The 12420-nt window shown below is 42.1% G+C and overlaps 1 protein-coding gene across 2 annotated transcripts in view; it reads left to right on the top strand.

Annotated features, from left to right (window-relative positions):
• Positions 1-9355, top strand: part of PRICKLE2 (prickle planar cell polarity protein 2) — a 174236-nt gene extending 164881 nt beyond the window's left edge. For both annotated transcript variants that reach the window (XM_063703891.1, XM_004035850.5), the window contains exon 8: positions 3303-9355. In XM_063703891.1, the coding sequence (XP_063559961.1) occupies positions 3303-4177 (875 nt within the window). In that variant the 3' untranslated portion in view covers positions 4178-9355. The remainder of the gene's footprint in view (positions 1-3302) is intronic.
• The last annotated feature ends 3065 nt before the right edge of the window (positions 9356-12420 follow it).

The raw sequence follows: 12420 nt of genomic DNA, 5'->3' as shown, positions 1-12420 counted from the left end.
AGTAGAATCCCATCCTAATAGTGACAACCGAAAATGTGTCCAGATGTTTCCAAATTTCCTTCAGAATTAAAAACCATCATATCAGATGAATATATTCCAATGTTAAAGAAACTTTTTATTTGGAAATAATTTCAGACTTAAAAAAAAAGTTATAAAAATAGAACAAACAACACCTGTAATGTACTCTTTACGTAGATTGATCCATTGTTAACCTTTTGCCACATTTGTTCTTTCATGTTCACATGCACGCACACACGCGCACACACACACACACATTTTATTTATAAACCATTTGAGAGCAAATTGCATCCATCTGGGCCATTTACCACCATATCCTTCCATATATATTTCCCAAGAATAAAGATCTTCTCCCACATTATCACCATTATTAATTGACCACAGTAAATTTAGCATAATACTTTTATCTATTGCCCATGTTCCATTTTTTTTTCAGTTGACCAAAAGTTATCCTTTATAGAGGCAGTCCCCAACCTTTTTGGCACCAGGGACCAGTTTTATGGAAGATAATTTTTCCACAGACTGGGGCCAGGGGGTGGGGATGGCTTTGGGATGGTTCAAGTGCATTACATTTATTATGTACTTTATTTCTATTATTACTACATTGTAATATATACTGAAATAATTACACAACTCACTTTAAGGTAGAGTCAGTGGGAGACCTGAGCTTGTTTTCCTGCAACTAGACAGTCCCATCTAGGGGTAATGGGAGACAGTTATGGATCATCAGGCATGAGATTCTCATAAGGAGCACACAACCTAGATCCTGCATGAGCAGTTCACAATAGGGTTTACACTCCTATGAGAGTCTAATGCTGCTGCTGATCTGTCAGGAGGCAGAGGTCAGGCAGTAGTTGGAGCAATGGGAGTGGCTGTACATACAGATGAAGCTTCCCTTACTGACCACTCACCTCCTGCTGTGTGGCCCTGCTCCTAACCAGTCTGTAGCCTGAGGTCTGGGAACCCCTACTTTATAGCATTTATTTTCCCTACAGAGCAGGTTCCAGTCCAGGATCAGGTATTATAGGTAATTGCCATGTTTCCCTCATACCCTTTCATCTAGAACATTCTCTCAGTCTTGTCTGGTCTGAAGACTACAGTCCCTTTTTTCATAACGAATGTCCCTCCTTTTGGCATCTGTCTAATGTTTCCTCCTGAATGTATTCAGGAAATACATTCTTGACTGGAATACTACATATGGGATAGTGTGCCCTTCTCAGTACATCTCAACTGGAGGCATGCAGGGTGCAGTTGCATCTCACCGGGGATGTTAAGTTTGAACTTAAGGTCAAGGTGTTGTCTGATTTTACCTTTGTTTAGTTACTAATTCTTCCCTTGCAACTAATAAGCAATGTGGAGGGAAACACTTTAAAACAATGCTCTCTCCCATCAAATTTTACCCCCTAAATTTAGCACACTTTTTGATTCTTGTGTGAAGCACTCTACCTCCAATGGTTATAAAATGACTTTCCAAATCTGGCACCCCCTTCCTCCTTGTGAGCTTACTCTACTGACAGCGGTTGGCATTCCACTATACATAGAGCCCTCTCTTTTCCCCATTTGTATATTTATTTATGTTTTTATTTATCTGCTATCAGCATGGACTTGTGAATTCCTATTTGTTTCAGTGGTTTATAAATCATTACTTCACTTAATTATTTTAGTGCTCAAATTGTTCAGATTTGGCCAGTGGGGGCCCCTTCAAGTTAGGCCCTGTGTTCTTCTGACAATCCCCTGCCATATCTTATTTTTAATACTTTCTTACTTTATGGCATAACGAGATCCTGGTTCTTTTAATTTCCTTGCCTTTATCCTGGAATTGGCCATTTTTCTAAAGATCCTAGATTCCTTTTAGTGGGGAATGGTAGAAAAGCCACAATATATTTATCCATTTTCCTGATAATTGACATTTGAGTTGTTTCCATTTATGGGCTATTACAAGAAAGCTTCTCTGAGTACCCTTGTCCATTTCTTGGACCTTCTTACTAACTTCTGTTTAATATATAACCAAGAGTGTAGATGGAGAATTGTGGAATTTCTACTCTTGGTCGTACACCCAACAGAAATTCATAAGTCCACAAAAAATGGCCAAGGATATTCAGAGCGGCTTTATTTATAATTCATATATGTATATGTGTACTTAGCTTTAGTAAATATTGCCAAGTAATTTTGCAAAGTGCTCGTAACACTGCTTTAGGTTTTGTCACGGAAGAGGAAGTTGGAGGCCCCAGTAGGAGACAGGAATAATCAGTAGCAGGGGTGATAATGGGCCATTGCAATCCAAAGGTATGTTGTCTATGACCAGAAATGGCAAATTGCTGATCCTTGCAATATGTAATGAGTGGAAAATGCTGAGACTTTGCCACCTGGCCCATTCTTAAACATCTCCTTAGAGAGCTCTGCTTGAAAATGAGCAAAATGGAAGTTACTGCAGTCAGTATCTCCCACTACCTTCAAAATGGTTTTCATCTCAGGGATGCCAGGAGCTCATTTGACAGCAGTTAAGAAATGGAGGTCCATTGCTGGGGCACCCACTGTTTGAGAGCATCAGACCCACTGCTTTACTTTTGAAAGTCCCTCCCCATGCGACAGAGAGGTCCCCTGGGGTCCCACACACATCTTCTGGCTGCTAGAGACCCATTTACAACCTTGGAGCATTCACTGAATGGTCTGAGAGAGTAAATATTTCTCTATCTATACCTAGGGAGTCACTTAGTGTCCAAGACACTTCTGATAGGGAGCCACCTGCCACTTAGGGACAGCAGGCAAAGCAGGAAACTGCTGCAGGCTAACAGAGAAGTGAACTGGCCCAATATTGTGGAACCAGTGTTTGTTATTGCCAGAAACAGCTTGGGCATCATCCAGCCTCTATAGCTTAAAGTTTGCTCATCCAAAATATCTGTCCTATAGAGCTTATAGTGCATGATTAGAATCAAAAATGTAATTAAAGTACTTTGCAAAGTGAAACTCCAAACAGAGGAAGCATCATACATAAGATACACAGTGGGCTCTTAGTAACTTTGATGAGCCTTTGGAGGAACTAGTAACTGGTAAAATACATCTCTGGATGCATTTTAAGCAAGTGCCCTCTCTAGGTAGATAGTGACCTACTGTGGAGTGGAGAGAACCCCCTCACAGGCACATGTGCCCCCTGAGAGGGCCTTTGTGCAGTACACAACTTCACAACGGTATATAATGACCCTAGATAGATGACCAGCAGTGACAGTGATACCCATTGCTGCACATCTCTATTAATCTCTGTGGTCCCCTCCTCTCTTCCCCAGGCCTCTCTGCTGATGGTGGTGCCAAGCGCCAGGAGCACCTATCCCGATTTTCCATGCCTGACCTCAGCAAAGACTCTGGAATGAATGTGTCTGAGAAGCTGAGCAACATGGGCACTCTTAACTCGTCCATGCAGTTCCGGAGCGCAGAGTCGGTTCGCAGCCTGCTCTCTGCCCAGCAGTACCAGGAGATGGAGGGAAACCTCCACCAGCTCAGCAACCCCATTGGCTACAGAGACCTGCAGTCCCACGGAAGGATGCATCAGAGCTTTGATTTTGATGGAGGGATGGCGGGCAGCAAGCTGCCAGGGCAGGAGGGCGTGAGGATCCAGCCCATGAGCGAACGCACCCGGAGAAGAGCTACTTCACGCGACGACAACCGCCGTTTCCGACCTCACAGGTCCAGGCGTTCCCGACGCTCTCGCTCCGACAACGCCCTCCACCTGGCCAGCGAACGCGAGGCCATCTCCCGGTTAAAAGATAGGCCCCCTCTGAGAGCCAGGGAGGACTATGACCAATTTATGCGCCAGCGGAGCTTCCAGGAGAGCATGGGGCATGGGTCCCGGAGGGACCTGTACGGCCAGTGCCCTAGGACTGTGTCGGACCTGGCTTTGCAGAATGCCTTTGGGGACCGCTGGGGACCCTACTTCGCCGAGTATGATTGGTGTTCCACCTGCTCGTCCTCTTCAGAGTCTGACAACGAGGGCTATTTCCTAGGAGAACCCATCCCCCAGCCAGCGCGCCTGCGATACGTCACAAGCGATGAGCTGCTGCACAAATACAGCTCCTACGGCCTCCCCAAATCTTCCACATTAGGTGGCAGAGGACAGTTGCACAGCAGGAAAAGACAGAAGAGCAAAAACTGTATCATTTCTTAATATGATTGGGATCAGGGAATGGGAGAAGATGGGAGCTAAGAATGTAAAGTCAGAAACTTGCACTGTTTTAAATGTTAAAGCGCTTTTGGGGGTGGCTTATGGGGGAGAAAAGGGAAAATGCTGTCAGGAGATGGAGGCAAGGTTACAGATTGACTCAATAGGTAGTCACAGTTCTTGGCATGTTGAATATTATTTGCACATTTCACTTTGGAAACACAGTAGACTCTATCGAGGCCAGGGTTGGTCACTTCCTTCCCATCAGTTCTGTGTTGAGTTGCCATCTCTCAAGATGGTAAATTGTTTCCTGCTCGCTTTTATCCTCTCTGGTTCTCTTACTTTTAGGACCCTTTTTTCAGTAAGTAATTTGTTTATTAGCCAGGACCCAAGACTAAGTTATTTACATGTCCATTGTAAATGCAATGTAAATGAGAGTTCTGATAAAATATTTTTGTATTTTGTAATATCAAAGGAATTTCTATATCGTAGGACTCAGTGGGGACTTGCATGCACATCCACCATTGTCTCTGAGTAGTATTGAAATGTGGCCCGGTACCACCTTTTTTTTTTTTTTTTTTCTATACAAATTTGTTACATGTCAGTGAGACCTTTTTCAAAGGAACATATTCAATTTGGCTTTTTGTGGCTGAAAAAACATAACTATTAGACCCAAAGCATTTTATGCTCCGTTCCATCTTAAGGAGCCATCCTTAAGTCTGCTCCCACCCTCAGTAGAATTTATTTTCTACAAAGTGGTAGTAATTTTTTTTAAATTGCAAATGTAATTTTTGCCAATTAGAGAAACCAACCGGTGTCAGTAAAATTCTGTGAGAAATGCCATCCCTGCTGGGAATGTTGAAGTTACTTAATGTTGATCTATCCCTTGGGGAAAGTAAAAGTGACTGTGAGTGGTGCCGTTGTGTGATGTCAGCATGACGTTGTTTTGAATGTGGCATTATGTTCTGGTGCTCATGTTTCCTGGATTGTATTATCTGCTTTCCTTTACCAAGGCAGACAGAACTGCTGCCTTAGCCTGACAACCGGTTGTCCTCAAAGCAAATGAACTTAAGCATTTGGGATTGAGGGACAGAAGGATTCTGAGGGGGCTCTGCGAGGGACGGTGTGTGACATGTCATGCCTGGAGAAGGAACAAGCCTATTTGAAAACAGAAAGCAGGTCAAGGGTAGAAGTTAAAGGAGAATCTGAAGGCAGGTCAGGGAAAAGAAGAACTGGAAATGAAACAGAGGACAGGTGACAACCACCTCGAAGAGCTCCCAGAGATTGTAGAAAGAGTCCAGTGTAACCAGCTTAGTAACCAGAGTATCTGGATTGCCCAGGAAGTTTGAGCTGCTGAGATTTCAGTGGTGCAATGTGTTCAAAAAAACAGGCTTTGTTGGGAGGGTATTTCCATTTTGAACTTTGAGGACTGTTGGTCAGAAAATGGGCTCAAAAGTGAGTTTGCTTAATGAAGACATTTAACGGTTGTGCTGTTTATAGTAAAATAAAACTCCCTACCTTGCTTCAGTTAAAAATGAAGCACTTGGTTTCTTCCATCCTCCTCCTCCCCTTAATAGATTGTGGCAGTTGAAATAATCCATCGGAGGACCCACCTGTAGTGAGACGTACTGTCAATGTAGTGCCCGGTGTATCTCAGTGGCCATCTGCCATGGTGAGGTGAGCGTGATCTCTTTTCAGTATAGTAGTTAACATTTTCTAGTATTTTTTATGGAGAGAATGTCAAAAGTGGCATTTCAGACCCCGTCCCAGATGGGTCTGAGGAAAGGAAGGCTGTAAAGGACATGGTAATGGCACTCCATTCGGGATGTATTAAAATAATTTGCTTTTCAGGTATTAATATGACATTTGTCATTGTCACTGATTTTTTTAAAAAAGCAATGCACATGTTGGTTGTGGCTGTTTTCCGCATGCTATCTTCATATCTAAATGCTTCATTAATTATCCGAGCCTCCGGAGAATTAACTCTATTACGTTTGTATAGTAAGTTTGTAAACTGCTTGGCAAACTGATTAAGAAATAATTTGCAATACCGTGCTACTAAAGTGGCAGGTTTCTGGTAGAAATTGTGCGAGTCCAATTTGGAGTTTTAAGTTCCTTGATTGATGAAACTAAAAAGGCAATTTTGGAAAAAGAGAGGGGGAAAAGTAGATCACTTATCTTAGCAAACGGTTGAAAATATGTCTGTCCTCTGTGGCCCCAAATCCAGTGAAAGAAATTCTCCCAGTAAAAGTTGCTTCCTAACTCTGTTTTTCTCAGAATACCTCTTACATTTCTCAAAGAAAGCTTCAACCACCATCATCAGAAAGAAGGTGGCCTAAAAACTGACACATGGCCAGTGCCCAGAGGGGTCTGGAGGCATAAGTCTAGATGCCCAGAGAGCATCCAGGCACTGAACTGCTCAGAGCTTGAGATGAAATGACATACAAGCTTCAGGGTAAAACTGTCTACTAGTAAGATTACCTCGCTCTATTCTACCATTGCAGATTTCTTCTGACCCCAAATGCAACCTTACAGAGAATGCTGAATGAGGAAGGCCAGTTCCTTACAATGATGGCAGAACCTCCAAGCGAATGCCCTATTGAGAAGGACATCATTGTATTTGGAATTCTGCCTGCTAGTGATAGCTCACACATCACATCCCAGAATCCCACTCCCAATGCATTCTTTCCTGAGGCAAGAACTTAAGGTCCTCACCTAATTCCTCCATCACAACCATTAACTCTTATTGGACAAGCTCCTCCTGTGAGTGGGGCCTGTACTCACTTCCTCTTAGATCATAATTCCATCTTCAACAGACTGATTTCCAGAATAGTAATCTTTTTCCAGTGTTCTCTCTTCTCCAATGCCCTGGTTGTTATTTTTCCCACCTCTCCTAATATTGATCTTCTTGTCTTTTGGTTAGAACTGCAACTTCGGAGTTGAGTTCATTTCCTATTGCTGCTCAATTCAGTAGCAACATAGCTGGCTTGTTCCCAGACCCAGGAAGTATAAGTCATTGACAGTTTCCTGAGTGGCTCTGCCAATCCATACCACCCTTGGTACTGTGAAAAGGCTTCTTGGCAGCCAGGTGGCATTGAGGATGGTATTCAGGGCGCTTTCCTTCTGTCATGTAGTTGTGGGATCTCTACCAAGTGTGAAGGTGAATGAGGTAAGGGAGATCAGAACCATGCTTCCTGGTTTTTCATACGTCCAAGGAAGAAGTCCTGGTGTGGGCTGTTTGACACCTTCTTTCCACTTTCACCTTTTATTTTTTATTCCTTCCTTTCTACCCCCAACCAGTCGAGCAAATGAGCAATTTTGTGTTTCTAATACAGGATCTGGAAGTAGTGCTTTCTAATCCTCATTTCCTGTAGGATGTTCCTGCACTATAACACGATTATGTTTTCTTCCTTCTGCAGCAGCTTTCTGCTTCTTGGGTACTACTAGCTATTGTTCAATTCAGGTGAGGCCTGTGGTGACATATATGTAGCATGTGCTCTGCGCTCCCTGCAAGCTGAGCAGATACAACCAATGCATCACTGTATACTCTTACTGAGAGTGTGGATGCAGCCTCACAGATCTTCGCAACACTCCAACCAGCCAGGACCAGTTGATCAGAACTGATCTTATTGGTCTGATAACCAATCTTATTTGTGAACTGATTCATATCTGTCTTTCCTCTCTTGGTTCTCTTGCCATAGAACAAAAAACAGTTTAGGAAGCATAATTATGAACATTTAGGAATCAATATGTATAAGTAATTCGGAGACTCCAATTCACCCGCCCCTCCCCCATCCCAGGTTGTGGAGGCTCGAGGAAGCTGACTTCTTAGGCTAAAGGACAAAAAAATCTCTTTACCTCCTTTGCCATTTTCATGTTCTCTGCCAATTACTATAGGCAGTCTTCATTTTGCAGAGGTGAGGTAAGACTTCATCTTATTCTTCATGTAATCCCACCTTCTAACAAAAAATAAATAAATACTTAAATTCCAAGGAGAAGTGTTCTTTGTGTATTTCTAGCAGAAAACAGATGCTTAAGCCTAAGAAGGAAGATCCGTCCATGACAAAGGAAAGTGGAAAACTGAACCAGTTATCTGAATACTTCATGCCAGGACAGTTGCTATTAGCAACTGTTTTGCACCTTCAGGGCTTTAAAATGGGCTCTGCAGACAGCATTTGCATGTGCAAGACTCAGTAGCCAAGCCTCCACTGCCAATTGTTGAAGGCAGTTTCAGATCGCCACCTTTTGAGGTACATTTCTTTAAGCACAAGAGAAGTAGAAATGGCCTTTGCCTTGTCTCCAGTGGTTTGTCCCTCTGGTGCCTCAGCAGATACCAGAGCTTATTCTTATGACCATTTGGAAGTAGTCCTCAAAGTAAAGATCAAGAAAAAATTGGATTCTTTTTCCATTTTCTCATAATAGTAGCCTAGTCAACACAAGACTCCCATAAAATATGACTCACTATTGGGAGCCGTACTATTTTATAAGCTTACTTCCTGCTGACAAAACTAGCTTTCCTCAAGGAAATATAAAGGAGGGGAAAGTCACATAGAGTTAGGAAAACATTTCTGTGTTTTGAATACGATGAATCCATAGGATAGAGAAAAATCTTCTTGTTCTATTCTGAGAGTTCTTTGAGATATCCCTTCACTCTGCTCGGCATTTGGCCATTGATATTCAACAGGTCACTGACCAAGCTTTTCTAAATTTTTCAGAGAGAGTTACTTACCAATAAGGTCTGTTCTTAAACCTACCTAGTTGATTTTCATATCTTTCCATAAAGTGTCATGATTCTATCATAGACCCTGACTTAACATTGTAAGGACTATGAGTCCTCCATTTTTTTAATTAATTTTTTTTTAGCAAATTAGGACTTCGGCAGGTTTTCCTCTCCTAAACTCATTCTTTCCTCCACAGGATTGCTTTGTCCATCTCCTGCTTTCATTTCAAGTGCATAAACAAAACCTCAAAGGGCCTGGGAAGGTGAGGCAGGCCAGAGTCTGTGTTCTGTGTTGAGTGTCAAGCTATTTGTTAAGAAGGTCTGCAACAGGCCTTTGGTGTGGGCTCTGCCAGAGACTGTTCTGAACACTTTGCTTGAGATCCGTGCCCTGTAAAATGGATATGATGTTTTACTGATGTCTGTAATACATTTGTAAACTTCCAATAAAATTTGAATAAAAGAAATGTTGCCATTCTTCTCAGCCCTCCCTCACTTTCCAGATTTTAGGGGTGGTCTCTGCCTTTGAGCACTTCAACAAAGAAAAGAAAGGACACAGGTATGGAGGGATGAGTTTTACTATGAAATATTAACCTGATTGTTTAAATCAGTGTTTCTAAACCTCAGCAGTATTGACGTCTTGTGCTAGTTAATTCTCGGTTGCAGAGGGCTGTCCTGTGCATTGTAGGATGTTTAGCAACATCGCTGACCTCTACTCACTAGATGCCAGTAGCAGCCCCCAGAAACTGTGACAACTAAAAATGTCTCCCATCACAACCATTAGGATGGCAATTATTAAAAATAACAACAAATGTGGGTGAGGATGTGGAGCAATTGGAACACTTGTACACTGTTGGGAATGTAAAATGATGCAGTGCTGTGGAAAACAGTATGGCAGTTCCTCAAAAAAAATTAAAAATAGAATTACTACCATATGCTACTTCTGTGCTATACCCAAAAGAATTGACAGCAGGGTCTCCAAAGAGATACTTGTACACCCATATTCATAAAAGCAGCATTCACAATATCCAAAAAGTGGGAGCAACCCAAATGTCCACTGATGGATGAATGTGTAAACAAGGTGTGGTGTATACATACAATGGAATATTATTCAGCCTTAAAACGGAAGGAAATTCTGACACATGCTACAACATGGATGAACCTTGAGGACATTTTGCTAAGTGAGATAAGCCAGTCACAAAAAGACAAGTGTATGATTCCATTTATCTGAGGCACCTAGAGTCAAATTCATAGAGACAGAACGTAGAAGAGTGATTGGTTGTCAGGGACTGAAGGGAGGAGGGAATGGGGAGTTACTATTTAATGGGTGTAGAGTTTCATTATGGCAAGATGAAAAGAGTTCTGGAGACGGGTTGCAGAACAATGCAGATGAACTTAATACTACTGAACTGTACACTTAAAAGTGGTTAAGATGGTAAATTTTATATTATGTTTATTTAACCACAATTAAAAATGTCTCCACACATTGTCAGTGTCTCCTGAGGGCAAAATTGCCCCTTGTTGAGAACCACTGGTTTCAATGCATTGCCTTCTTAGTGTCCTTGTTCCTTGAGAATTCTTGAAACTGATTCCTACCCAGGCCACACAGTTAATTTTCAGTTATTAGCAAGAATTGAAACCAGCAGATGACCCAAAAATATTTGTGTTTGCTTTTAAGCAAATAATAAGTGGTCTGTCTGGAGAATTACATCCATGTCTGTGTTCTGGTTAGGGCAGCATTAACACTGACTTGGAGCCAGGACCAAGGCAGCATGTAAATTCAATTTCCCCGTGTCTGATCCACAACATTAGGGAGTTGCTGGATGCTATAATATCATCTATTCATTCATTCAACAAATATTTATCAAAAGGCTTTCTCTAGCCAGGAACTGTTCTAGGTGCTTGGAATACAATAATGTGCAAAACAAACAAAAATCCCTACCTTAAAGGAGTTTATAAACTTTACTTTCAACTAGGCAAGACATTTGGAATAGTAAGTAGTCTTACCCACCCTAACTAATCACAAGGACTTGGGAGTGGCAGACAACAAGAGTTGTTTCATTGTAAGACATTCTAAGAGTTTTTGAATAAAAACTTGAACTGGAAATGGCAATTGTGCCTGTTCTGCTTACAGACATGCCATAGAGCATGGCCTGCAGGCAACCATGGTTTTTAATACACAGCCTCCCTCTTTCCCCTCTTCAGCCAAAATGATTGTAGTCAAGTATAGCACCCTACCAGCAATCTTATAAGCATGATAAGCTGGACTTATCAGATTCGATCTCTCAAGAATACAGGCTGGGCACAGTGGTTCATGTCTATAATCCCAGCACTTTGGGAGGCTGAGGCGGGAGGATCACTTGAGGCCAGGAGTTCAAGACCCGCCCCCGCCCCCACCGCCTCCGTCTCTATGGAAAAAAAACAAAAACAAAAACCAGTAGCTGGCATAGTGGTGCAAACCTGTAGTCCCAGGTACTGAGGAGGCTGAAGCAGAAAGATAACTTGAGGCCGCAATGACTTATGACTGTGCCACTGCACTCCAGTTTGGGTGACACAGCAAGAGACTTTGTGTCTAATAAGATTAAATAAGATTATAAACTAAGAAATTCTGAGAGAACGAGGCAGCTGGCAGTGGGAGTGGAAGCTAAGAGAATGTATGGGGAGGAACCAGGAGGTGGAGTCCAGCACAGGAGCAACAAGGTAAGAGGAAGGATGAGGAAGCAGAAGCAACAAATAAGCAAAAGTCTAGGCTGAGAGCAGATCTAAGAGCAAAGACAAGAGATCAGAATGGACCCAGAGGAGCTGGTCCTCAGGACTTCCTCACCTCCAAACAGATCCTAGTTCTGCCCTGGAGGTACCCCTCTAGGGTTACCATTTGATTTTGGTCCTTCACATACCCCTCCCTACTGTGCCTATGTATTGTGACAGTACATACCTATGTAACCTCTTTGGGCTCCAGAGTTCCTTGCAATCCCAATTAAAACATATGAAGGATCCCATATGCACTAAATGCCAGTTGTGCACCTTTTATTTTGGCCCCATGTTCCTTTAACATTTTAAATGTCATCTCAGCCACTTGCTACTTGTTGATCTTGGGAAATGTCCGTATCCTCTTTGAGCCTCAGTTCTTAATCTATTAAATGAGATAATAACAGAAGAGTCATTATTGGGTTATTGTGTGGATGTACTGGAATAATACGTGTAAAGCTCTTAGTGCTACCTGTCATCATAAAAGCTCAACACACATTAGCTATTGTTATTACTATCATTAGTATTTCTAGTCTACCCAAAGAGAGATGCTGGCAAGAACTAGATACCAGTGGTATCTAATCTAATAAATAATGCTCTTATCTTTTTTTATTATACGCGTTAAATAGGATTTAAAGACATTCAAGGAAAGTCTGAATCTTCACTACGTGTAAAAAATGCCCACTGAACTTACTGAAAACTCCTCATCCTCCTGAAAGACGTTCTGGTTCAGTGGATCTGAGGTAGAGCCCCAGAATCTGCTTTTATAACAGTGCCCTTTATA

Source organism: Gorilla gorilla, chromosome 2 (genome assembly GCF_029281585.2).
Source record: "Gorilla gorilla gorilla isolate KB3781 chromosome 2, NHGRI_mGorGor1-v2.1_pri, whole genome shotgun sequence".
NCBI lineage: Eukaryota > Metazoa > Chordata > Mammalia > Primates > Hominidae > Gorilla > Gorilla gorilla.
The sequence above is the reverse complement of the archived record's forward strand: the minus strand, read 5'-3'. Positions and strand labels throughout refer to the sequence as shown.